This window comes from Neolamprologus brichardi, chromosome 11 (genome assembly GCF_056152115.1).
Source record: "Neolamprologus brichardi isolate AB-2024 chromosome 11, ASM5615211v1, whole genome shotgun sequence".
Classification (NCBI taxonomy): Eukaryota; Metazoa; Chordata; class Actinopteri; order Cichliformes; family Cichlidae; genus Neolamprologus; species Neolamprologus brichardi.
Genome location: NC_142114.1, coordinates 6,633,908 through 6,661,777, shown reverse-complemented (window position 1 = coordinate 6,661,777; position 27,870 = coordinate 6,633,908). Strand labels below are relative to the sequence as shown.

The 27,870-nt window shown below is 40.9% G+C and overlaps 1 protein-coding gene across 2 annotated transcripts in view; it reads right to left on the bottom strand.

The window, feature by feature from the left end:
• The window catches only part of grb10b (growth factor receptor-bound protein 10b), a 66,903-nt gene that overhangs the window by 17,160 nt on the left and 21,873 nt on the right, over positions 1 to 27,870 (bottom strand). For both annotated transcript variants that reach the window (XM_006804388.3, XM_035913690.2), the window contains 3 exons: positions 26,752 to 26,848; positions 19,020 to 19,305; positions 17,003 to 17,147 (listed from right to left, as the gene is read on the bottom strand). In XM_006804388.3, coding sequence (XP_006804451.1) covers positions 17,003 to 17,147; positions 19,020 to 19,305; positions 26,752 to 26,848 — 528 coding nt within the window. The remainder of the gene's footprint in view (positions 1 to 17,002; positions 17,148 to 19,019; positions 19,306 to 26,751; positions 26,849 to 27,870) is intronic.

Here is a 27,870-nt window from a genome sequence, read left to right as displayed (position 1 = left end):
TGAAAGCTCTCTATTGTTAACCGTCTCTAGCCTGCACAGCTGTTCCCACACACCCCCTCACTGTCACTGCATTCACACTCACTGAGACCAGGACACACTCCCATGCATACGTCACAGTTTGTTGGCAAGCAAGGAAAGTCCCAGGAAGGCTGCACGCATCATACATGTCATTTAATCAAACTGTTTAGTAGTGAGTTTGTGTTTTTTTTTAACCTTGCACATTAGGGCTGTGAGGGTCAACAAAAGTGCTCTTCTTTTGGTAAATTAGAACTCCTTTGCACTCTAACCACTTAAAAGCATTGTATCACCATCTTTGCCAATTTACATTCTATGACTGTCCACCTGTTTTATTAAGATCACTCTAAAATTGGACAAAACTGCCAAGTAAACAAAGATTTTTTTGAAACCATGCATGGCTGGTGGTACTCTGGTACACACACACCTATGCAAATCAACCTGAAATCACCAGTTGCTGGACTGATGGCATTTTCTCTAATCCACACAGGGTCAAAGTTGTACATAGACCTCCACTAATATTTTGTTAAAATCGCTTAGTAAGTTTAGTAACCATCAACAAGCTCATAGCATAATTCTGGCTTGATATTTGGACACTCTTCTTGGCAGAATTGAGTTTATTTAATTGGTTGGTTTCCTGGCTTTTAAGTACAGTGCACAAATTTTGCAACAGGGTTGAAGTCAGCTTTTGAGAAAACTACTCAAGAAGCCTAATTGAGTGTTGAGATTGTTGTCTTGTTGGAAAAACCAATGGTGTCAAGGTTTTGACCATCTACCTGCTGATGTGAAGTTGAATAATTATGATTCATCTACTTTTTGCAATTCCATTAGTGCCAAAACAGGCTCAGAACATGATGCTTCCACCACGCTTAACAGTCATTACAGTGTTTTTAGGTTTGAAAGCCTCACAATTACACCTCCAAACATACCTTTTGTCATTGTCGCCATATGGCTCAGTCTTTGTCTAGTCTGATCAGAAAACTTCGCCAAAAAGCATTTGTCTTTATGATGTGGGCAGCTCTAAGTTTCACTCAAACTTGAAGGTTTTTGGGCGTTCCCATTGTTCCGAGCATTGAGTGCTGTCCAACAAACCCTTACCTTGCATAGAGAAACTTCCAGTTGTAATCAATCAATCATGATCACTAACGACATTAATAGACTTTGACCTTGTCAAGTTAAGACATCGTAAAACCGTCAGCACCACCTAAAAAATTCAAGTGAATGCATGTCTATATTTGAGCCCGTTTCTCTTTCTAGACAAATGGTGAAGCTAAAACTGGGATTAACTACTGAAAATAATAACCAGCATCTGCAAGAACAGCATAACTTATTGGAAAAGCATCTGTTTTTATGTTACTAAAGAACCAACACATGGACATGTTTCACTGTTAAAACAGTCAGGAACACCAATGAGCTACGAGAGTGTGTGGCTTGGTTTGAAAGTAAATTTTCCTTTTCTGTCATACCTTAGTGTTCATAGAAATAACATACAACTGTATGACCAAAAGAAATTTGTGCATATAGTAGAAAAGAGGAAGAAAAGCTTTCAGAGGGCCTCTCAACCTCTGCGATGACTCAGGTCTGATAGCTGGCCTATGATGCAATCCCCCAAGGAGAGACTGAAAGCTTCTAGCAACACACATATACACAATCCAGACAGACTGGAACCAGATGTGTTCATATATGCATCTTCATATACACTGACCCATTTTTTTTTGTATTACAGTTTCTGCACAAACATACATGCATAATTCTCCAAAGATACAGCTAGACACAAATTGGAGAAGTACAGTTGGGTCAAAGCAAAGCTGAAGTATGTACACAAGCATGTGTGTGCACGCCCTGCAGCCAACACGCACACTCACATCAATCTCTGAGAATTGGCTGCAGCTCTATAAATAGTTCCACTGGTATTACGTACACATTACAAGCTATTACATCAGACAGGAGTTACTAAAGACTATTAGCCATTTGGCACACAAGCCTGCACACATTAAGATCCAACACATACAGGAAGTTTTGTTAGAAGGTAAAAAAAAAAAAAAATGGCAGGCTGGATGACAGCTGTGCCACAGGAGAGGAGTCGGTGTTCATAAAACAGTAGGAAGGAAAGTGGGGACGACGCTAACAACATCCATATTTAATTCACTGTAATCAAAGATAAGTGATAAATTAGAAATAAAATGTCTCAATTATTCTTTGTCATTACTGAAATGATCTCAACCTTCTGGATTACATGAGCTACTTAACTATGGCATTTTTAACTATGCATATTTTAAATAGTTTTATCTTTGTAATTTTGGAAGGGGTCCATGTATTATCATTTGTGGATGTTGCGGGTGTGGCAAGTGAACACTGACTATTAAAAACTCCTAAATTCAACATCCAATGCATTTGAAACCATGCAAAACCACTTTGTCAGTGAGAATTTGTACACCTCGTGCATGGACGTTAGTGTGGATATCCCCTCTCACCCTGGTGAAGACGCAACAATGCTGATGCAAACATTTGAATGTATTGCCTTAGTAAGGCTTTAGGTCACCAGAATAGCTTCAATATGCTTTGCTGTTGTCATGTTGATGATGGTGCCGACTGCCTTTTTCTTTGATGTAGGTCTAATATCTCACATGTGTTTCTACAGGTTGAGCTCTGAAGACTGATAAAAGGCTTTCTTAAAGGTCAAGTGAACTTCAAAGTATTTTCAGTGGCCGTTCCCTCAAAGCACACAAGTGGACAAAAACTATACCAGCAAAGGGTCAAGGGTTCAGGTTTTCCTTTTAATTGCCACCCGTCTGTATAACTGCCATCTCTGTTTTACAAAACCCCTTCATGTTGCCAGAGAAGAACTGTAGCCATTGATAGGCTGATTTGGCTCACACGACCCACCCTAGTTCCATATTCCCATTAACAAGTACGCCTTATAAAGCCCCTCTGACTGTAATGCAGGGCTGTGTGTGGTCCAGGGCGCTCCTGGAAACTGACGTCTGGATGATGAGATGGAGGCACAAAAACCTGAATGAGCCTGGGACAATTGGCCATCCCTGGTCAATGCCTGTAGTCAGCATAAGTGGGAGGCATTAGCCAAGAATACTCTGCTGACTCACGAAGAAAGGATAGTGAGTGGTCCCTTGCCATCCAATTACAGCATCAAATTAAGACCCAAGATATAAAAGGGCCTATCAGGGCTTAGCAGAGCCAGGATAGGGCAAAGTCCAGAAGGCAAGAATAAAAAAAAAAAGTTTACTGGACAAGAAACAGACAGAAGAAAAAGAGGATGAAGAGGACTGATGTATAGAGAAGCAAAGAAGGAAACAGTGCACAGTAACTGTACACATTTAAGTATGGTGGCAAGCTGCCATCTCTGCCACTGTGCAGCCAGGAAGAAGACTATACACTCTATATTGGGCAGTTAGTTAGCCCACAGAGCCTGCTCTGTCTGTAAACAATGGAGTCTTAACACCCATTTAGACCCAAAGTTAAAGCTTGGAGGATTCCAGAACCGAACTGAGTCAAATTTAATTAGCAAAGCAGGCCATGTAGCAAAAATTTAGGTCAGACATTTGGATAAGAAACAGTATTTAACAGCCACAGGAGATGAATATTAGGAATATGAAGGTAGAGGGAAGGTACTTTATACTTTGACTTCAACTAAAGCGTTAGTTGCCATTTTAAAAGCACCTCAGACCCCATCTGGACTTTATTAGTTAGGTCAAAGTCATATTCAAGTTTAGTGGGTTATAAAAGCAGCCAAGTTAAATGAACTTGATAAATGTGTCAAGTAAAATTACAATTACTGTAATTTGACTATTTGTCACAAACCCCATTGTTATAGTCTTGCTTTTCTAAAAGCAAATTGTTTCTTTTAAATGGAAAACTCACAGCCCTGGTTTTTAAATGCATTATTTTTAAACCACAGTCATTACAGAAACACAATAATACGAGTTTACAGGAGTGGCAATAAAATGTGGTCACGGTAACAGAAGTAATTAACGTGACTGAATTTAACATGTATTAAAATAGAGTGGGTTTATTTGGTATGTGTAACCTTTTTTTTTAAAGCGTGGGTCTTGTTCGAAGCTAGCTGTTAGGTTAGTTTTGTCTCTCGTAAACTTAAGCAGACCGAGTAAAACAGAACTGTTCATTCAGTACGTGCTACAAAAGAAAGCCACTGCTGAAGTACAGCTACAGTGTAGTCAGTTATTTTGTGTATTTTTAATGCCAAAAGAGTTGATAAGAAAACTAGAGGAAACTATGCTTACCTAAAAATGTAAAAATCCATGCAATTTACTAATGTTCATTTGAATTTTAGTGGCATACTATTAAAAATTGGTTGAACATGCACAGTTTATGGCAACACACTTTTGTGAAGGCCATCCAGACTGGGTTACCACGATGCAAGAACGGAGTCCACTATTTACCGTGACTACCTGCTGAGAAACACCCCGCATGGAGCCAAATATTTTACCAACAGGATTAGAAGTGGCAGTAAATGCTTAATTGTGCACCAGGGCTGATTGCCATCAAACCCCGGGGAGCAAATGTGCATTCAGACCACTGCTGATTTGGACACACTGTCCAATTACAGCAGGAGGGCAAAATGAGGGGGTGGTGGAATTGGATGAACAAAGGATGACATCATTAGTATGATTTTGGCACTAAACCAAGAATGGTCCACTTGTTGTATGGCAAGCAGTGACAGTGTTGAACTGTGACCCTGAACAAAGTTGAAACGACCAGCTGACGTGAGTGTCTTCCTCTCGTTTGCATTTCATACAATTTTATAAAATCTAACTACATTTTTACGCTACAGAAGGGAGAGGAAGCTACAGGTCTCTGTAGCATGATTGATTGAAGAAAAAACAAAGAGACTAATAGCATGACAGGCAAGTACAAACAATGATTTCCCATTCAGAGGAATCACAGCATGTGCCTCCGTTCTGTACAAACTGTCCTCAATAATAGGAGTTTTCTCTGGAGACATCAAGATCAGTGTCTGTCTGTCACATTCTCTCTCTCTCATTGCTGACACAAATCCCATTGCCAGCTTTTTGACTCGAGCACTCGTCTCTTAAGTTTCTTGGATCAGAGTCTTTAAGCAATGGGAAAAAAAGTTGGTCTGAAGGCTGGTTGATTTCAGCGTTTCCCTTTTTTTGTCATTTTCCCTATCTACATTTTTCCAAGTTAAAGTTTCCAAGTGATGCTTATAGGTAAAAAACAAACAAAAGAACATAACTTTCTTTTCCATGCTATTTATTTTTTTACTTAAGAGCCGTCTAGTTCTAGTGGCATTCAATCATCCATCCATTCGCTTCCGCTTATCCTTTTTAGGGTCACAGGGAGCGCTGGAGCCTCCTAGGGCGAGAGGCAGGGCACACCCTGGACAGGTTGCCAGTCTGTCACAGGGCTAACACATAGACAAAGACAACCATTCACTCACATTCACACCTATGGGCAATTTAGTGTTTCCAGTTAACCTAACCCCACTAAGTGTATGTCTTTGGACAGAGGGAGGAAGCCGGAGTACCCGGGGAGAACCCATGCAAACACAGGAGAACATCCAAACTCCAGAAAGAAAGACCCCGGCCTGATGGTGGAATTGAACTCAGGACCTTCTTGCTGTGAGGCAACAGTGCTAACCACCGTCTGTAAAAATCCAAACAGTCTGTTGCAATCTAGGGAGATAAATGGTTTCATTTTTTACACTAAAAGCATAACTTAGCAACAAATTCATGTAATCAAATGTCTCCATGTTATAAATAACTGAAAAAACCCTTTAACAGTACTTAAATAATCCCTCTTAGCAGCTTTTAATTTCTTCCTCCCTCATACTCCTGTCGCTTCTCTCCTTTTTTTGCCTCTCCACAGCAGCAGTTTCTGAAATCTGATCTGTCCTACTTTCCCCAGTCAGAGACAGAGAGGGAGAGAGCGAGCGAACGGGGGAAGGCTAGGAGAGAGGGAAATGCAGTCTTCATGACCTACATGAGCCCAACAGCTCTGTTCAGCTTCAGCCAGACAAAATGCCTACAGGCAGCAACACACAGCTGTCTTTGTGCGACGCACGGATATAAACAAACGGACATGTGTATACATACACCTGTAAATACACCTTGAAATATGTGTGCAAGAAAGAAAAAAGAAAAACATACCCTGAAAACCTTGTGCTAGAAAAGGCCTAATGATGTAAAATACTTCAGCTTCATGCACTACATGTTAAGCTGTTATCATAATCTGATGAATGAAAGTATTCTCACACATATTTGACACAGACCATCACGTATAGACTGAGAAACAGAGCAGAAAGCAAACAGTATCAGGGATTCCCATTAGTTGTGGAAGTAATATGATCCCGCCCTTTTAGCTGGGAGAAATGTGGCTTCTAATCTTACACTGCTTCTGGGACAAGGAGTGAAAGATGGACCCTTAAAGGTGTATCATCCTCCAGTGCCTGGGTGGTCTCACCATGCTCCCATTAAAAGACAATTATTCAGTTAAAATTAATACTGAGAGGTAGCAAAAACAACTCAATTATATGCAACGCTTGGAGCCTTCTTCCAAAACCCCAAGGAAGGACCCAATCTCACCAAAAAGTAAATGCCTCCTAAATCAGTCACTAAAACGTAAGTCTTTGATGAAACAGTAGGGATGCTGGGATGAAAAGGGATCAGTATTTACTTGGAGGTCTCTTCTGGTTTAGCGATAGTCTAGCTTCATTCTTGGGCTTACTCAAGAACCAACATGTTCTTGCTCGCTTTCTCTTGAACTTCAAAATAAAAGTACTTAAAACACTTTATCTCAAACCTCCAGTTTAATCTTTATTGCTCTACTTTATGTGCTTTTAATCATACTGCAGCACCATGGCTGATACGGGATTATTTGAAATATTTATAACAACAATGCTTCAACAAATATCAGGTCTTTGTTGGATTTTTTCATATTCCTGAAAGAAATCACTTTAAGAAACTGTTCACCTGCTGTAGATGGTTTGGGGTTGTTGTTTTTTAGGCCTGCCACTTCTGTTGTTTTTGACTTGTCCAGTTTCCTCAAATTGTATTATACAATTCAAACAATACAAAGATTTGTCAGGTTTTCAGTTTGGAAATCACCTTGTTTGTGCAAAAGAGCAACAACTTTATCCCTGTCAAACTGGATGTTTGCGATGGTTTTTTTCTCCCATAGATTCAACTAAAGAAATGAAACAAATGTGTGACCGGCTGCTAGTAATAATGTGCCTAAAGATACAATTTAAATGTGGTTCTTTCCCCAAGTTGTGTATGTGCAGACAACACTGGTTCATCTCTAGAATTAGGGATTAATTACAAGTTAATTTTTTATGCTTTAATGATTCATAGGTCAGCAGTGTTAAGTGAAAACGGGCAGCCATAATGATTGGACAGAAAACACCAGTGTCCAAAGAAAAACTTTGAATGACTTTGAGAAGTAATGATCACATGAGTCTAGCTGGAAGCATAATATTAATAAATGAGGGCTGGATCAAGACTTGTGTACCACAGTAGGGTTATAAAACCACATAAACAGTTTGCTGATAGAAAGAAAGAAGTGTGTTATCTGGAGCTGACGTTTTTTTATGTTTAAAAAGGGATAATCAGTTAAAAAAAATAAATAAATAACAACAATTCAACATTTCCATGTTTCCACAAACCAAGTTCATCTCAGGAGGTCTTTATTATGGCGAGTCATTTTATTTTCTAAGCATTTCCCTTGATATTATTACACGAGCTGTGAAATAAGATGAGCTGCTCTGTTCCGAGTCCCAATTTTAAACTATTGTTTGCACTCCAACTAATCATGCCAGTGTATTAAACAGGCTGTGTGTGTACATTTGTGCCCGTTCATCCATGTGTGGGACTAGCAGGCCGAGACATGTTTCCATTTAGTGGCTCGGGATAAATGCGGTGCTGACACACGAGATGTTCCAGACTCGACCGCAACCTGGCTGGCTCCCCTCCAGGTTGTATTTGTTCAGCGGGTGCCAAACAATTTGTATTTTGCAGCACTGAATACTGCAAATCCACTCACTTAATTCATTGTGTATACACACAGAATTTGCAGGACAAATGTCTCATTGGGTTGCTCTACATTTTCAGAAGTGTCTGTTTGGTACTTCTGCCTTTTCAGGTTCCTTCTTTAAAAGATAATCCTACCATTGAACATTACTTTTACTTTGCCACGCCCATACAGGAGGTTAATATGAGAGATATTGGGATATGTTTTAATGCAGTCGATTACATCAGCAAAGCAGAAAATTAAAAAAGAAACTGCAAAACTCTTTGATTACTTGGGTTAATCATTACATTTCACAGATATAATAATAAGCAAGTCAGCATACGAGTTCTCACAAAGGGTTACTGCGCTCCTTGCATTTTATTTTTACTCCTGCCACAAAAAGCATCAGCTAACATGTGCACGCACATGCACTTTGAGCTCAGGGCTAGATGTAATGTTAGGACTAATGAGGCCAACAGGCAGACATGCATCAAACACACATGTCTATACGCACGCACAATAAAACATCCAGTCTCAGTTACAAATAATCACAAAGACAAACAATTCAATTGGTATAAACAGTACAAATCACACACACGTACACCACAAATGTATGAATTTAACTCGCCTGTGATTGCAGAATACAACAAGTGTCTGTATGTGTGTGTTCCATGTTTTACTTTAAGATCCACTTAAAAGCGAGGCTGGCAGCTGGAAGAGTGAGCCAGCAGATTTCTGGCGCTGCATCACCTTTGATCTCTGCACAGTGCGGCTTGCAGAACACGGGAATGCGCGCACATAAACATACTGTCGAGCACTCCAACCTACAGATCCCCTATCGTAAAGACAGCCGTACGTGCGCTACAAACATGCAAATACACAAAACAGACCCTCCTCGCCAACAGACTGCATACATGCTCGCACACACGCACAGCTGCGCACAGCCACAGATGTTCCCACACATTAAGGCCAACAGTTTGGGCATCAGCAGCATTCCATTCTGAGTTTACAATGGAAAAATCTGCCCTTTGACCTGGAGCATTTTCAACATTCATGAAAGCAACAGCCAGGGAATGCCTTGTTTGAGTGCTGAGAGGTGGGATGGATTGATGTCCTTTATTTATACATCAGCTGTTTCTGGTTAAATACTGTTATGTTTTTTTTCCTCCTTCAACCAACAGAACGGACGTCTAAGAATTCTGAGTTTTATTAAAATGACAATCCATTTATACGTGGAATAAACCGTACACCTTGTAACACTATTACATATTATAGTCTCCATTATTTTGAAGCTTCTTTAATCAATATTTTGAAAACAAACAATCAAAAAATGAAATAAAATGTGTGAATTTTGGACTTTTAAGATGACTTGCTGATGCACAAACTGAGCATCAGAATTGATGTGATTTTAGTAACTTGTTTTTAGTGCCAGATGGGCTGTCTGAGTATTTTGGAAACTGCTGATCTGCTGGGATTTCCCACACAACCATTTCTAGCATATATAAAAAATGGTCAGAGGGAAAATACCCAATGGCAGTTCTCTGGAACAAGCAGGTGGTTAGAGGAAAGAAGGAGGCGAGGATGCCTCAACCGGTTCAGATGGCAACAGCAACTAAAATAACTACTAGTTATAACCAAGGTACCACTTCAGGTCATCAGCTAAGAACAGAAAACTGAGGCTAAAATTCAATGATCACCAAATTTAGACAACAGAAGAGTGAAGAAGCTTTGCCTGTCCTGATCAGCCTTGAGATACAGGAAGTTGGGTCCAAATTTGGCATAAATAACAGGAAAGGGTAACAGTGTGGGGGATGTTTTCATGGACTTATCAACTGAGCATTGTTTACCCGAGTACTGTTGCTGACAACACCCGTTCCAGTTGCCGAATCCTGCTTCCAGCAGGATAATGCAATTTGTCAAATCATCTCAAAATGATTTCTTGTATATGACAATGACTTTAACCCTCCACAGTCACCAGATCCCAGCACCTCTGGGATGTGGTGGAATGGGAGAGTCACATCGCAGATGTTTAGATAACACATCTGCAAGAACTTTGTGATGTCATCATGCCAATGTGGAGTAATATATTTGAGGAATGTTTGCAAAACATTCCTGAAACTATGCCATGAAGGCATCTCTAAAGGAAAAAGGCAAAAGGCAAATAAAAGCATGTAGCAAGGTCCCAAAAAAAGTTGTTTCTATTCATCTGGACGTAGCGTTTTCAGTGGGAGAAACATTTCCTCACTTGTTCCAAGTGACTTGTGCTGTCTCAACTGACTGTAAACCTTTTAAAAAGCACATTTGCATAATGACTGAAACTAGCAATGGGCTGTGAGGCCGGTGTTAGTCAGTGGCCTGTATTTCCAGATGCAATATTTGCATAGAGATGGTGATTTTTCATCCAAGGCTTTGTTATCTTTCAGAAAACACATTATCAGGTGCAATACTTTTATAACCCTGAACATATTATATCTGAAGAATAGCCAGTGCTCGTTCATGCTAGAACACTGATGAAATTTTAGACTCTGTAATTGCTGTCTTTTTTTAAGCAGATTTAAGAAAATGGACAATTTTATTTAATCCGACTTGCTCAACTGGACATGATGCTGACACTGAAAACCAACAGCCCATTTGCACATTATTAGTGCCAACCAATCTTCCCCAGCTTGTCTGGCACTATGAGCTATTTTGGGCTTGTCATATCATCTTGTGCAAATGAGTATTCATCTACAGAACTAAACTGTCACAGGACACACTTGGAAGTACTCGGGCCAAGCTAAGACCAAGTGGATTTTTGGATGACTAAAAGCTTGGAGTAAAGACCTAACGAGATGATGACAGAGAGAAAAGGACAGATGCAGTTTAAAACACACACACACACACACACACACACACACACACACACACACTGGGATGATAATGAAACAGACAAGAGAAACCTGCCATAATGTGGAGTAAAGGGCTACAGGACATACAGGGTATGCTGAAGCCAACAAAATCTGGCTATCCAGTGACCAAATCAGTGCTTTCACTCCAGAATGAATGGGACAACTATGGAAGCACAGCATCCACCAAGCAATGACTGCACTACTGTTGTTTCTTAGAGGATTTCCCATAACACAAGCATACATGCTGTCCTACATGGTTCCCAATGGCCAACTTTTTATTTTAGGCAGTTCTCAGGCTACATACATGTATGTAGCCTGAGAACTGCCTAAAATAAAAAGTTGGCAGTAATACTTACAATGTACAGTACCTATGCACGCTTTTAAACATGCCACAGTAGTTATGTGTCAGTGATCTTACATAAAAGCTAGATAGTTCAGCTTTGTTGATCATCCAGAAGCTCTTGAAATAACCTATTTTAATGATTCTCATGCACCATCACCGACTAAAGCTTTACATAAACACTGCATTTGATCTCTGTTCATTAAAAATAAAATAAAAAACACAAAACAAAAGAAAACACTAGCCCATGTATTTCAGAGTGTACAGTTAAAAAAAAAAAAAAAACAAGCCTGTGAGAGGAGAGCTGAGAATTGAGAAGTGGAGGAAAACGGGAATGGGTTGGGATGGGGTGGCTTTTGGGGGCTGGGTGGGTAATTGCGAATCATATGGCTGTGTCAAACTGCGTGGCCAATGATTCCTGACAGCCCTTGCACTACATCCTCGTGCACGGAGGCCAAGGGCTGAAGTAAGGAGGACCAGAAAGACGGAAGTATGAGTCTGTCAGAAAACGCCTGGAGGTCGGAAAATTCTGTAAACTAAACAGAAACTTCTCCACAGCAGACTGGCTGCTTTAATTTAGTATTTGGAGGACATGCAGATGAGTACACAGAGACAATGTCAAAGACAGAAGAAAGGGCAGAAAGAAGAAAAAAGGCACACAACAGGGCACATATGGTTTAAATGATAAAGTAGAAAGTACAGTGGGGCAAAAAAGTATTTAGTCAGCCACCGATTGTGCAAGTTCCCCCACTTAAAATGATGACAGAGGTCAGTAATTTGCACCAGAGGTACACTTCAACTGTGAGAGACAGAATGTGAAAAAAAAAAAAAAATCCATGAATTCACATGGTAGGATTTGTAAAGAATTTATTCGTAAATCAGGGTGGAAAATAAGTATTTGGTCAATAACAAAAATACAACTCAATACTTTGTAACATAACCTTTGTTGGCAATAACAGAGGTCAAACGTTTACTATAGGTCTTTACCAGGTTTGCACACACAGTAGCTGGTATTTTGGCCCATTCCTCCATGCAGATCTTCTCAAGAGCAGTGATGTTTTGGGGCTGTCGCCGAGCAACACGGACTTTCAACTCCCGCCACAGATTTTCTATGGGGTTGAGGTCTGGAGACTGGCTAGGCCACTCCAGGACTTTCAAATGCTTCTTACGGAGCCACTCCTTTGTTGACCGGGCGGTGTGTTTTGGATCATTGTCATGTTGGAAGACCCAGCCTCGTTTCATCTTCAAAGTTCTCACTGATGGAAGGAGGTTTTGGCTCAAAATCTCACGATACTTGGCCCCATTCATTCTGTCCTTAACACAGATCAGTCGTCCTGTCCCCTTGGCAGAAAAACAGCCCCATAGCATGATGTTTCCACCCCCATGCTTCACAGTAGGTATGGTGTTCTTGGGATGCAACTCAGTATTCTTCTTCCTCCAAACACGACGAGTTGAGTTTATACCAAAAAGTTCTACTTTGGTTTCATCTGACCACATGACATTCTCCCAATCCTCTGCTGTATCATCCATGTGCTCTCTGGCAAACTTCAGACGGGCCTGGACATGCACTGGCTTCAGCAGCGGAACACGTCTGGCACTGCGGGATTTGATTCCCTGCCGTTGTAGTGTGTTACTGATGGTGACCTTTGTTACTTTGGTCCCAGCTCTCTGCAGGTCATTCACCAGGTCCCCCCGTGTGGTTCTGGGATCTTTGCTCACCGTTCTCATGATCATTTTGACCCCACGGGATGAGATCTTGCGTGGAGCCCCAGATCGAGGGAGATTATCAGTGGTCTTGTATGTCTTCCATTTTCTGATGATTGCTCCCACAGTTGATTTTTTCACACCAAGCTGCTTGCCTATTGTAGATTCACTCTTCCCAGTCTGGTGCAGGTCTACAATTCTTTTCCTGGTGTCCTTCGAAAGCTCTTTGGTCTTGGCCATGGCGGAGTTTGGAGTCTGACTGGTTGAGGCTGTGGACAGGTGTCTTTTATACAGATGATGAGGTCAAACAGGTGCCATTCATACAGGTAACGAGTGGGGGACAGAAAAGCTTCTTACAGAAGACGTTACAGGTCTGTGAGAGCCAGGGATTTTCCTTGTTTGAGGTGACCAAATACTTATTTTCCACCCTGATTTACGAATAAATTCTTTACAAATCCTACCATGTGAATTCATGGATTTTTTTTTTCCCACATTCTGTCTCTCACAGTTGAAGTGTACCTCTGGTGCAAATTACTGACCTCTGTCATCATTTTAAGTGGGGGAACTTGCACAATCGGTGGCTGACTAAATACTTTTTTGCCCCACTGTAGGTGCAATAATTTACATGCTCACCATCCTACGTGTCAAACCTAAACAACTCACTTTCTTCTTTATGGATCTGAACCACTATACCACAAGAAAGCGGTGCCATCGTCTCCAAAACTGGACCCCCTTATAGGCACTGGTGTGAGATGAGATTGCTCCATGGGAGAGTTTTTAGTGGAAAGGTGCTGAATCAAATTTCCAATGAGACATACTTTCCATTGCTATCAACAATGAATAGACACTGCCAGTGCTGTAAATAGTTTACAGAACTCACAAAGAGAAAGAGGCAGCTGTGAATGCAGGCACACATGTATCTAAAAAACAAATATACCCGTATGCATGGACGGATGCATAGCACGTTTGCACGTTTACAAAAATGTGTGCACTGTAAACACACAAAAGGAGTTAAATTTTCCATAGTTGCTCTTCTTTGCAAAAGTTTGGTAATCCGTAAAAAACCTGTAAAAGGTCCTGTTGGCCTTTTTTTTTTTGTTGGGGGGGGGACTGTTTATCTTTATGGGTATGTTCAAGGTTTATTACAGTCTCAGTATATGTATAGCAGAGATTCAGCACGTCATGCTAACCTTCAATTATGACTGGCAAACTGATCTCTCATAATTAAAATCAAACCAATCTCACAAGACAAACACTTCATGATGAAATTAAATGTTTACACAGCGCGTAAATGATGTAAACAAAACGTTCGCTTGGAGTTGTCATATACAGAACAACAGTATTAGGAGCCAGACTGATTTATCATAGGGCCAATATCATCAGCTGGTAATTAGCCATTTGCTAATGAATCACAGCAGCAATTACAGTCAGTAAATTACAATTTAAAAGATTAAAAGACGGCCCTTTAACCATGTTATGGGTGTGGAAATAGAGTTTGTCCACCTGAGGCATTCAACAATTTCCTCAACCCCAGCCCAGTTTATGTCCAGCTGTGTGGGGAAAAACTAAATGCTGCCAGATGTATCTGAATATTGGAGGGGAAAAAACAAACAAACAAAAAAAAACAAACAAATATTGGTCTATGCCTTAAAAGTCTAATAATAAAAATAAACAAATAGAATAAAATGTTAAAAAAAAAACACAAAAAGTAAATAAAATAAAAATAAACATAAAAAAATCAGTCAGGCTTTAATCTTTTGCTGCTTTATTAAATCATTGCTTGTTACAATGCTCGGCACAAACAACACACATCAGATCACAGCAGCTCTGCTTCAATGTTAGTGGAAACTGTTGGTTTGTAACAACTCCAGTTCCTCTCCACATTCCCCAAGACCGTACTTTACACTCTGCATAGAATATTTCATTTAATATGTGTATTTTTAACACTCTGTGGGAATTAAAAACAAAAAACATCAAAAAAGATTCACATGCAGAGTGAGTCACCCACTATAATAAAGTGGTTTTGAATATTTACCCAATACGCCTGCTTTACTAACATACAGACAAAATGTTTGCACAGTTAGCAATTTAATCCGAAACTCAAAGTCCTCGTGAGACATTAATCTTTTTAACCGCATGACTGACGATTTACCAAGGTGTGTTTGATACCTGATGAGCTTGGCAAGCAGTGCCTGGAACAGTTTTGAGAAAGCCAGACAAAAAAAATAAAATAAAAACATTTTTTTTATAATTTAAAAGTAATTAGATAAAATGTATCAGTGAAAACAGACGACAAATTCAACTTCTTTCAAAACCAGTTACGGGAAAGACACTTTTTGTTTGTCTTTTACAAAAACAGAGAAACTCTGCTATAACTGATGCTAGAGCGCAGTGTACACCAGTCCAGCTTGTTTCCTTTTTGACTGTCGTCACACCAAAAAAAACAAATGAAAAAAATACCCCCCCCCCCCCCAAAAAAAAAAACAAAAACAAAAAAAACCCCAAAAAACAAAAAGACAAAAACAAAACAAACAAAAAAAAAAAAACCCACAGCCGTGGATGCCGGGAACTCAACTGTGGTTCACTCACAAGCACATAGGCTACACACTGGGCAAGACGTAATCTTGCAGATCTCATGAGAATCCAGCTGCCTCACAAGGTACCTGGATTTATGGCACATCTAGGATTTCAAGCTCAGAACATTTCCACACAACTTTTGTTTTTTGAGGGAGGGCTCAGAACGACTCAGCTGGAACTAGAGTCTGTGATCTCGTACCAGAACAGGCAGGAGCTGCAGCCAGAGTATTTATGAGAAATAGCCCACCCCCATATTACTGTAAACTGCTATGTTACTGTAACCAGTGTTGGCTGGTTCCATATGAAGATCATTAACCTTGTTAATAGAGAGACTCCAGCTTCCAGGAATAGACAGAAGAGTCCCTAAATCTTTGTCAGCACATAACAAACACACATGCCAACATTCAGCCATGTGTGCAGGTACACACACACACACACACACACACACACACACACACACACACACACACACAGCCTCTTGCGCTTCCAGTCCACATCTCACTTTTTTCCTTAAATCGAGCCACAAACCCTCTTGAAAGCATGTGCACTGTATGGTACAGTGTCATCACATGCAAGCAATAAACATGCCTCAGACGAGCAAAACACGGGGCAGATGTGAGCCAGGAGACTTCCCCAAATGTTTGACATGGCTAGGATACAGATGATTCACAATATTTAAAATCTGCATCCTTCAAAACAAATACAGTACTTTGAGTCGAATGTGCTTCAGTCAACAACATGAAAATAAATCAAGGGTCTGTGAATGTGTCACATCCAGTTCTTCGAGAGGGGAAAACATCTTTTATGCTCTCCCAAACAATAGGAAAAAAAATGTTTTTGATCCAACACATTCAAACGCAAAGAGATTAACATGTAAAGTATGGAAGCCTGTTTCCGCCACTTAAAAAAAAAAAAAAAAAAAGGGATCCATAACTTGAAATTTCGAGTCATTTCTCAAAATTTAGACTTAAAAGTAATTCGAAATTTTGAAAAGTTAGCGCTCGAAAGTTAGCGCTGCCAATCAGTAATCTACGTAAATGACGTCATTTCCTTGTTACCCGGAAGCTGAAGCCCTGAGCTACAAATGCTACAGCTAAGCTACCAGTATTATATCCAGTCGTGAATCCACAGGTTGCTGAGTATTTTCAGCGTGGCTTCAAACATGATGAAATCCTTGTGTTATTAGCTGAATCACATGGCGTCACTATCAGCAAACGTGCACACGAAAGCGCCAATTTGTTGCGATCCGGTTTTGAGTGCGCGCTACTCTGCGCCATATGCTTCCGGGTAACAAGAAAGTGACCTAGCTTACTGATTGGCAGAGCTAACTCGAGAAAAGTAACTCGAAATTTCGAGTTATGTTTCTTTTTAAATTTTTTTTATTTTTATTTTTAAGTGGTGGAAACTGGCTTCCATATGTAAAGAGAGGCAAAACAAAACAAAACAAAAAAACCAACTCTGGAATTTTACTTACATATTTGCCCGAGGAAGGTTCCCCAGGTGGTAGAGACCCAGGACTGAGGACAGGTGAGCTAGCTGGACTGCAGAGCTCAGGGAAAGGGTTGGGGATGGCCGGGAGAGATGACGTCCTCAGCTGCTGCTCCTGCTCCTGCAATCTCCTGAAGAAAGAGGCGGACAAAGACGTGTAAAGTGTTTGATGCACAGAGCATGTCTTTTGGTTTAAGCTTGGGTTTGTTTATTATTATGGTTACAAAAAAAAAACCCCAAAAAAACTTTAGTCCAAGTCCATGACCTGGAACGGCCTTTTTAGAAGCAAACTTTAAAACAGAGCTGCTGACAGCTGTTAAATACGTGCAGGAAAGGCGGCTAGAATTAATAAAGCTCTGCTGTACAGTATTCAGCCTCATGCCCGTTTCTGTCTGATCTGCTCGTAATGAACAGTCTCGAAGCAAGTGGAAATCACAGAGCCGCCCCAGCCAGCTAGTTAATTTTTTTCAATTAATAATACATCAATGATGAATCAAGACATCGCTTTAAAGCAGATTTCTTTTTTTTTTAATATATAAATTTGGCACATGTAGTGTAAGACTCAAATTATTATCGGACAGCCAATCAACCATTACTTTCATTATTTTTTAAATTGGTGAGTCCGTTTGTGGAATCCCAGCTTAATAACTACAAATAAATAAATGTGTGGAAGACTGCTTAGCCTCCGTTTCTCTTCCTCAGTCGAGCTCTGTCGCTCCGAAGAACCCAGCGAGTTCAAAAGGGAACGGGCCTTTTGATGTCGTCCCATCTGAGCCAGAGAACAGGGTTATCTAGAGGTCAGTCCTGAATAATAAGAACTTCAGGGCCTGCTTCTGTGCGTTTGAAAAAAAGAGCGCTCATAAGACAGAATACTCCATTACCTGATGCTCCCCTCCTGTGTTATTGTCACATAGTCCAAAGGCGAGTAATGGGAGCTGACACCAGCTCTGCGGTGCATGCACGCAGCTATACTTCTATTCTTCCAGCGTGTATGAGTGCAGCCTCGAGGAGGATGCGGGTTAGCATGGTTTAATTTGAAAGAGACATATGCGCATGGTACTTAAATAAATGAGAATCTTCTTCTCGCCTTTGCAGGCTGATGTAAAAGAGGAGTGAAAGGGAGGAACGGGTCATACAGGGGTTACAGATCGGGAGCCAGGAGGAACCGTTATGCTCAATTATCGAGTGGGTGTGGAGGGATGATGGTGTACAGTGAAAATTCTCTTTTGAAATTTGGAGAGAAAAAAGGGTTTGAAGTCTTGCTGTGCGGCTACGCATGTGGCAAACGCATAATACGAGGCTGAAAGAAGTTTGTGACTGAAGTTACTACCACACTTTTGCTGATTCTGTGGGTGCACGAGCAGTTTTTAGCATTTTTTTCATTTACTTATTTTAGGGCGATGATTGCACATGTCTTGACAGTTAACAGAGGATGACTGAGATGCCCAAAGATGGTGTAACATTTCCTGAAACCTAATGTCTCAGATTAAATGGAGCCTGAACTCCCATCCAGCTCCACATTTAACTTTGAATACTACCAAGTTACTTTGCACACATCACAGACTAAAAGCATGCTTACTCATCTTATCCTGGTACTTACTAAAGCCCCTCAGTTCATCTACTGCCTCAAACATTTTTAGCGCCCTCTCCCCTTCTGTAAAGCCAACTCTCGTCTGATTGGCTGTGCCTCACACACAAAAGTTTTGAACAGGAGGTACATGGAGTTTCTGTTTCTGCCGTCACTGTGGAAAACCAAATATTTAGAGCAGTCTGAAGCTTGAGCCTTTGGCTTATGAAGATTACAACGACTTACACTGACCTAATTTGAAACTTTGGCCATGTAGAATAGAGGGGGGGGGGACATAATAGATTCTCTTTATAGGTTTCCTTCAGTCCGTACTTTAAACCCATACTCTAACACTAAAAGTTAAGTTTACTATCACATCAAACAAACAAAAAGGAAAGCTCATAACTGGAGGAGATGAAACTAGTTGAGCAGCTACCTGACAGCATTGATGTGCATCGGCTGTGACCGTCGGAGGCCGGTTTGAGGCGAGTCTGAGGACGAGGAGGGCGGCTCTGGGGAGATGTGGCTTATCCCATGTGAGTGCTGTCCCTGCCGTGGCTGGTTGTGTTGATGTGCTTGATGGTGGTGGCTGTGTGACGTCGAGGTCTGTCCGTTGTGCAGCAGAGGAGTCGATTCTGTCTGTGGACCGCTGCACGAGGAGTACAGGCTCTCCAGTGAAGAGTCCATTTCATTCACCAGGGCCTCCAAGTCGACATCATCCTCTATAAGACACAGATATGGCAGAACACATCGGTGAGTTAGCATTAACCTGACATGAGCTCCTGTAAAGTAACGGCATGAACTGCTTGTGTAATGAAAAGAACTACAACAAATCGACAAACACCAAAGGGAACCAGTGCGCATATTAAATTTGAGGTTTCAAATAACGTGTACGTGAAATTTGCACTGGGGGCCAAGGTCATATGTTTTAGATCGGTCCAAGCTCTTCTGTAGGCTCAGGAGGTAGAGTGGATCATCTACCACTCAGAAGGTAGGTGGTGGTTCAAACCCTGGCTCCTCAAACCTTTTTGTCAGAGTTCAGCATCTTGCCTCTGTGCATTCATTAGTGGGTGAGGTAGGTTTATCCTCCTAAGACCCGAACTCTTCCATGACCTGCATTTTTAATTTCTCTTTGATATTTGGTCACATTGGGGCCCGATGAATGTAAAAATAAAGAATTACCAGATTTTTTTTTTAACCTTATTTTTGTTTTTAAGAAAAATAAGAGCCACATATGAGGATATTCGTTTAAAATTTTGATAGAACAGTTGCAGTATAATGTCATCGTAAGTGGATATCAGACCCTTGTAGAGCAAAATTGAATATTTTGGTCTAAATAACCCAAAATGTGATGTCCACATATGTGGACGCCAGGTCCTAGGAGGTTAAAGTGCTTAGTTACAGAATTTTGAGTGCTTAACTTAAACAGAAAAGCACTATATGAGTACCAGTCCACTCCTTTTCTGCATTTTTTTTAAAAAACCTTATACTTGTTTACAGGGTGGGGGCCTTGAAGTGATAGGAGCTAAAACAGCCAACGCAGTTTAAAAAAAAAAATAATAATAAAAAAAAAAAAAAATCAGTTCCTTTAGAGGCGACTTCAAAATAAATAAATATTAAAAATAAAAAGTCAGCCCCCATAAACTCAGTGTTAAAATGTCCAACTTTAGCATTTAAAAGCATGTTCACAGCCTGGTAGAAACAACAATTTTGGCATCTATGGATACTTTTCCCCACTTTAAAAGAGAGGCAACTGTGACTGTCAGCTGAAACTCGCTCCAGCTAATAGAGTAGCTGCTGTAAAACCATGTTCAAAAAGTTCATACAGACAACTCAAGTGCCCAAATACCTAAAAATCTAAAGGTGGAAATCAGCATAATAGGTATCCTGTAAGTGCAACAACACATAGTGGGGTTGGGGGTGCGAGTGCTGCAGACTTATAGGACTGATTCTTATTTTAAAACACAGTAAAATGATTAAGTCCCTGGGTATTCAGCCACTTTCCCCTTTCAGTTTCTCATCTAGCTGTGGCCTGGATTTGAACCTTTGCACCAGTAACTCAAGGCAAAAGAAAAAAAGAAAGAAAATACACAACACACAAGCGGCCACGCAGACACGCGCACAGATTTGTTGCCAGTTTTGCCAGAGCGCTCAATCAGCAGGAATATCTTAACATCTCGACTGAATACACCGTAATGCCCTGTGAGCCAAATCTCCAGGGAGATCAGGTACAAGCACAAACCTGCCCATGACACTTTTCAGCTCTAACCGTTGGGGTTCAATGTAAAGGCACCGCACCGCAAGCATCTGCTCTGCATTCAGGGCAGCTTTCACACACTCAGCTTTTAAATGTCTTTAAAAGAAAGATGTGAAATTCTTCTCAGAAGAGGTGTCTATCTTCAAAGTCCTCGCGAAAACCTCCAGGCACATTTAAATTCATGAAGTGAATTTTTCAACCGACTCGAGGAGCATGTTTTATCAAAGCCTGACGTGAGCTCAGCTGAAGGGAAACTCGTCTAATTGCTCCATGCTGTGAAAGTTTGAGCATCTGGGTAAACTGACAGCCCAACTTTGCTCTTTTTAAATTACAATCCGCAGCTGTGATTCTGCTTGTGATTAATAATTCTCCATTATGAAAAAGAAATCTATCCCATGAATTTATCATAAGGTCTCTGTGGAGATCCCCACCGTGCTGTTGCACAAATGCAAACCACTAGAGGGAGACAAACTAATTGGATGAGGAAAGGAGCTTTGAGACTCCTGGAAACAAACATTTTTCAAAAACTACATTAAATTTGCGTCTCTGGAACACAGGACCAGAAGACTTTTGGGATTAGGAAGCACTGAGGTTGTTAGTTTCTTGTTCAGCAGTGAAGATGCCCTTTGTGAAAAATCTTATGTGGATGGATTATACATCTATGCTCATTTATGAATATGCACACGTCAGCTTTAGATCATAGTTCTGTTAGTAACTAATTGGTAAGTCTGAATGAAATGGAAAGTAATACAGATGCTTTGTTAGCACCAGCCGCCTCCTGCATCCACAAAACCTTAGGCTATACCCAGTATACTTGAGAAAAAAATAATACTAATCTAATGAATGCAAATGAATACTACACTGTAACTTTAACAGACACCGGCCTGCTGTCAGAATTCAAATGAGCCCCACATGCCTCACGTACTGTCCCTGCTGGCTCAGAGTGCAGCACACCTGACAGCTGGATCATGCAGGTGTCATATCACAGGTAAAAATCCCATGACTCATCAGAAAGCTTACATTGGAAAACTGTAATCTGACTAATGTAGTTTTAAAAGCACTGGCCTCAAAGTGAGCACCAGTCTGGCAATGGGCCATTTTTCTTGTGGAAATGCCAGTTTTTCCTCTTCTGGGGGAAAAAGAAAGAAAAAAAAAAGGAGGGATTAAACAACAAGAGGCGTCACAGGTTAGTGAGTCAGTATCTCCACGCAAACATCTACATGTAAGGCATGGCTCTGCCTCTAGCTATAGCTACCTGCTAAAACTTCTGTGTCGCCTTTGAGGACCTTTTCCTTAAAACATAAAATGCAAGGAAGGTGCACCACAGGTGTCTGAATTGCTGGCGCTTAATCTGCAGGTATTAATAGTGACAGATAAGCTGCAGCAGCTACTTATAGATAGCCTAGAGAGCTAAAGACCTATATGCCACAGGATCCAGGGTGCATACGGGGCTAAACACAGGACTAAGGACAGACAACACAGTTGTAATATCGAACAGAGCACTAAGAACTGCATGCTGCAAAGGAAAAATAATCGACATATATCTAAAAGTTTAGAAAATCTACATGAAATGTAAGACCAAATTTCAAAAATTACTTTTATCCTTTTTATTCTTCAGAGATACGACATGACCCTCAAGGTAGGGACAGCATGTACCTGACCTAGTATGGCTTCTGGGGAACTGTCAGCATCCAAAGAAACACCACCCATAAACTCTTGCAGCTATGGAAGACTTGTGCGTCATTGTCAGTCACATGATCGCAATCACCAATGCATGTCACAATCGCACAAACAAAGATATGCGTCATGCTCCGTGGCGTGAGGCAGACAGACTGATGACACAGAAGGCATGCAGGCAGGCACGCACACATGCACAGGATTTAAACTCTGAAGATCTGGAGAGGGAAGCAGCCTATCATTGTTCGTCGTTGGACACAGCCCAGAAAACAGAAGCTACACGTGATACTTGGCTTTGGCAGCCACGAGAAATGACACAAACCTTTGTATCTATCCTCACGTGTGTTCTCACTGTATTACAGAAATTATAATACACTAATAAAATATCACAGCAGCTCGTGCAGCAGGAAGCACACATAGCTGCAGCTGTAGACTCAAAACAGGGAGGAAAGAAAGAGACAAGTAGCAGCTCTGATGCATATGCTTAATGTACAGCATCACTACCATGTTATGAGCCTTGTTGTAGGCATGGAGCTTTAAAACACTGAACCTCGCTGTGAAAGCCATTACACAGTTGCTGCACTCCTATTCACCACCATGCGCAAAGTTTACAGAGCAAAACCGATGGAAAGAACCAACAGATAGCAGGATTTATTTAAAGCTGTATTCACCCGAGAGGCATCTCTGTTAAAAATCTTACAGCTACAGGCTCTGACTCAGCCTCATCCGTTACTCACAGGAAGTATTTACAAATGCAACAGGGATCACACAACAGAATGGGTAGGAAGGAAATCACTAGTGGCAGAAATTAGTCCTAATACTGAGCGGTAAATGGATATGAGCACAGGTAACAAGTACCTCATTACTTAATCCTTCCGCTAAATTAGTCCTTTAAGAGGTGCGATTATCCTGGATCCCATCATCTTAGAGACTGCGGATGCACGTGGAGGTGGTTCAGTTACTGTGCTTTTCTTCTACATTTGAAGAGCACTGGGTCACTATTTAAGCTCCATTTGAGCAAATTGCTTTAGCTGTCATATTTGATAAGTATATTTTTGGTTTATTCATAATAACCAAATCCTTTCCCCTTTTCTTTTTAAAGAACTCGGCCTAAACTCCACTGGAGAAGTCAGATCCAAATATAAAGCCTCGACCGCTCCAAGACCAACACGGACATTACTGTTCTCATTTACTCATCGTTTCACTTCTCCCATGAGTGGAATTCATTCCCTCCCCTCCTCCTCTGACATCTTTACTGCCCTCCCTCCTCTTCATAGGACCCATAACAAGTTAAATTAGGGGTAAAAATAGCCCAAGCACCCTCTATTGTTTGAGCCACGCCAAATACAGTCAGAACACACTGAACTAGTTGGACCTGACAAAAATCTGCATAAAATCCATTTTGAATATTTTGGATCATTAGCGAGAGAGCGACGTGGACAAAAGCAAGACTATTGCGATGATGGCAGACACGTATGGCTCTCCAGGAATGCTGCCTGTTCATCTTTTATTCATTCCTGCTAGTTAAGAAAACAAAAAAGGGGCCGCAACCCTAAAGAAGGGGGCATGTATACATATACAGTACATCAACTGCGCATGCGCACACACATGCACACACACACACACACAAAAGATGTACTGAGGGACAAACAGCGTTTGAATACGAGCCCAGCAGAGGGGTTTACATTCAAAGAGATTGGGGGAGTATAGACGGGCCAAGTCTGAACTGTTAAGCGTGGCTCTGCACTGGGGAGTACAATACCTCCGGTGACAACACCCACTGAGGGCCAAGCCTCATGATTTGGAGGGAGTGTGGGATAGGGTCTGAACGAAACTGGAGGAGAGGAGGAGGAGGGGGAAGATTGGACAAGAACTGAAGGAAAGAAAATACAGGAGTGAACAGAGGATCAGAAACACATCTGAGTGGGAATTATGTGTAAAAGGAAAAGTGGGTGAAATTGCTTAGAGTGATAATTAACAGTTTAGATGATAAAAATCTAAGCAGCGTAGATCTGACTAGAGGGATGATGGTCTATCAGCTAGCTGACCACTGTTAATCTCTCAATAGTGTTAGGCTTGCCACAGATTTATATGGTTCACAGGGCCAATTATAATATAGTATCCCTTGTTACACTCACACAAATCTTCTAACACTGCTATACACGTCCAAACACACCTTCTCAATGTTTGGGGTATGCCCAAGTATTCACCCTTGTTCTTTGCTGCATGCCGGCACACAAAAGCCCAAACCCAAAAGCTTTGCAGCTGCCACACTGCTGCAGCTCTTGCTAAAAGCATTTCAACCTCCACCCACTAGCTTCCCCTTAAGTGAGAAGTTAGCATTGTCACTCCCCTGCTGGGATGACCTTGACATATCTCTGTGGGAAGCCAAAGTGTCAGAGCTTAGGCATAATACATACAGGACATAAGAATGAATTTCACGCGAACTGGGTGAAATGCTGTTAGTTAAAAAGGTGCGTCTGTCACATCTTCCTTAAAAATAACAAGCATAACTTGAAGAGCTAGGACCTTCATTTCCAGCCTGAGATCTTGACTGGTTGACCCCTTGAGGAGCCACGCCATCAGATTACTGAACTGCATTGGTAGCATTGATGGGATTTGTTGCCTAGCAGCTGCATACCCATCACAGATATGCCCCCACCACCACCACTAGGAACAATGGTCACATCCATGTTTACCAGTAAGAGTCTGAGGTGCGACAGTGGAGAGATGTGGGACTCAAACATCTTACACTCGTGGCAGATGGCATTTTGCTACATTCACTAGATTCAAAAAGGCCAATAAATACTGCTACTATTAAATAACCTTTACATAGTCACATTCAGATGATTTCATCTTGCAGTCGGCAAAGTTTATCAATGACATAAGACGTTTAAGTTGTCCTAGACAATATGGGTCTTTTTTGCCTTCATAAGGAGAGAACGATGTCAGAACAATTTCAAAATATGAGATAACACCCAAGAATTCAGATTGTAAAGATGCCGATTTTCCTTATTGTGAGAGATACATCAGAACACACACAAAAAAAAAAACTTCTTGTCAAGACATGATATGCAATCTTAAAAACTGTCTCATTTACTTGCATTCCTCATTGGGAGGGCAATGCTCCAGTCCGAGTCCGTTCTAAAACACATGTTGTCATTAAGCGCCGTTATACCACAGAAATAACTGACGCGAACATGGAGAAAAACAACAGAAGCAATTAGCACACTCTGAGCCCTTGACATGAGATGACTCACGTGGCATGCTAAGGTACTGGACAATGTGGTCTTGTCAGTTTTCTGGTTACGCACTTGGACCAACATAAGCTGTGCAAAACACTCAACTCCACACTAAATTAATTATAACCTAATGTGGTTAGCGCAGCTGCATGTTGAGAACATCATCCAGAGCAGCTCCTATTTCATCAAATCAAATACTGGCTTGCAAATGATTCGATAAAGGCCATTGTCCAACAAAGCTGTACTGTTTCATTTGTGAATACTTGTGACTTTAATGGGCTAAAAAGGATAAAAGTGGATAGTTATTTGAAAACAAGCTTAATAATGTCGGCAAGTACAGCGATTTGACTAAAAATCCAGATGTACTAATCGAGTGTTAATGTGCTTGAATGAGCTCTTGTAATAATTTGTCGTCCAATATATGAAACTGTGTAAAATAAGCATGACAAAGAGATATTCCGAGTGTGTAAACAAAAATATCGCCTAGTGACACTCATCTCCATTCATCTGCCTCTCCAGTCCTCAGTCCCCTCTATCCCAGATGATCCTGAAAAATGACAATGTAATTTCTGCTCCATTTATTTCCCATGCCAGCGACAAGCGTTCTAATTCACTGGTTGAGTCCTCACAGACTCCCCACCCTTACCTCCCATGCTGAGCCAATATTGTGTTTGAATCTCATGCTCCGATTGTCATGGATGAGCCCTGTATGGCACAATTACATAGACAGTGTAATTATAATAGCACCCTGCATCCATGCACATCATCCTTTGAACAGCTCAAGTGTTGACAGCGGAAGAGACCCAAATATATATCACACCCCCAAAACCAACACGCGAACAGAATGGAAATGGGAAAATGTTTGATATGCATATTTATTTTATGTATATTTTAAATAGCATGCAGTCTTAAATGACAAGCTCCAAAACATGCTCAAGACTAGACATTTTAAATGTGCAATCAGGTAAAAAAACAAAACAAAAAGGACCAACCTTGATGGTTAGGAGAACTCTGATTGGCCGGTTGCTGAAATCTTGGACCAATGAGATCAGTCTGTCTGTGATTGGAAGACCGGTCTATATTTTCCTGCTGAGGGAGAGAGAAGCAAGAAGACAGAAAAAAAACCCAAATAATAAAGAGTTGTTTAGAACTTTGTTACAGTAGCCAATGTAAACACGCGTTATCTAAACATGATCAACATTTAAAATCACCAGTATATTACCCCTTTAAATGCAAATTTTGTTTTCTCTCCCCTTTCATTCATTTATTTTTAAATTAACCATTTATGCTGTAGAACTGAACGCCCACATGGTGGAGCACGTTCTTGTTGAAAGTTGTTCGATCACGTAAAGGACCGATGTGTAGGAATTAGTGGCATCTGGCGCAGAGTTTGCAAACTGCAACCAGCTAAATATGCCTTTCTCACGTTTCCACTTCCAAGCATGTAGAATAATCTTATGGTGGCCATCATTTCCATGTGAAACCACAACACGAGACCCTCTAAAGTGCCAGTGTTAGGGCCGTTTGTCCTGGTCTACTGTCAAAATAAGCAACAGAAACAACCACTGATAGGAACCGGTGATTATACATGAACGCAAATATCATTTTGAATAGTATATTCCATTTCTGGAAATCATTTTTCCTCATCCTGCAGAGCTGCGCTTTAAAAGGCGAAGCTATAACTAAGCAGAAACAGCTTTTTTTCTAAGAACATTTTAGGGGAAGTAAAAGCTATAAATGGAAATAACCAAGGGAAAACAAACCCCAGTTACAAAGCCTTCAGAAAACCTGAGCCAACTTATTCTCTACTCTCCCTACACTGCGAATGTAAAATGACACCACATATAGCATAAACAGTGTGCGAACATGGTCAGGTGTGCATCAGAGCACAGATGGAAAGCACTTAAGATACCACTCATCCACATGTGTCCTCGATTGCCCTTTGGAATGCTTCAAGCCAGCATTCCAGTCAGGACAAACTGTTCAAAAAGTCAGAAATAAATAAATAAATAAAATAAAAATCAGAGTAAAAGGAGCGACCATGTACATTTGTGTAAACATATTCGTCTCAGATTTGTTCCTGGCACATCTAGAACAACTTATCATTCGTC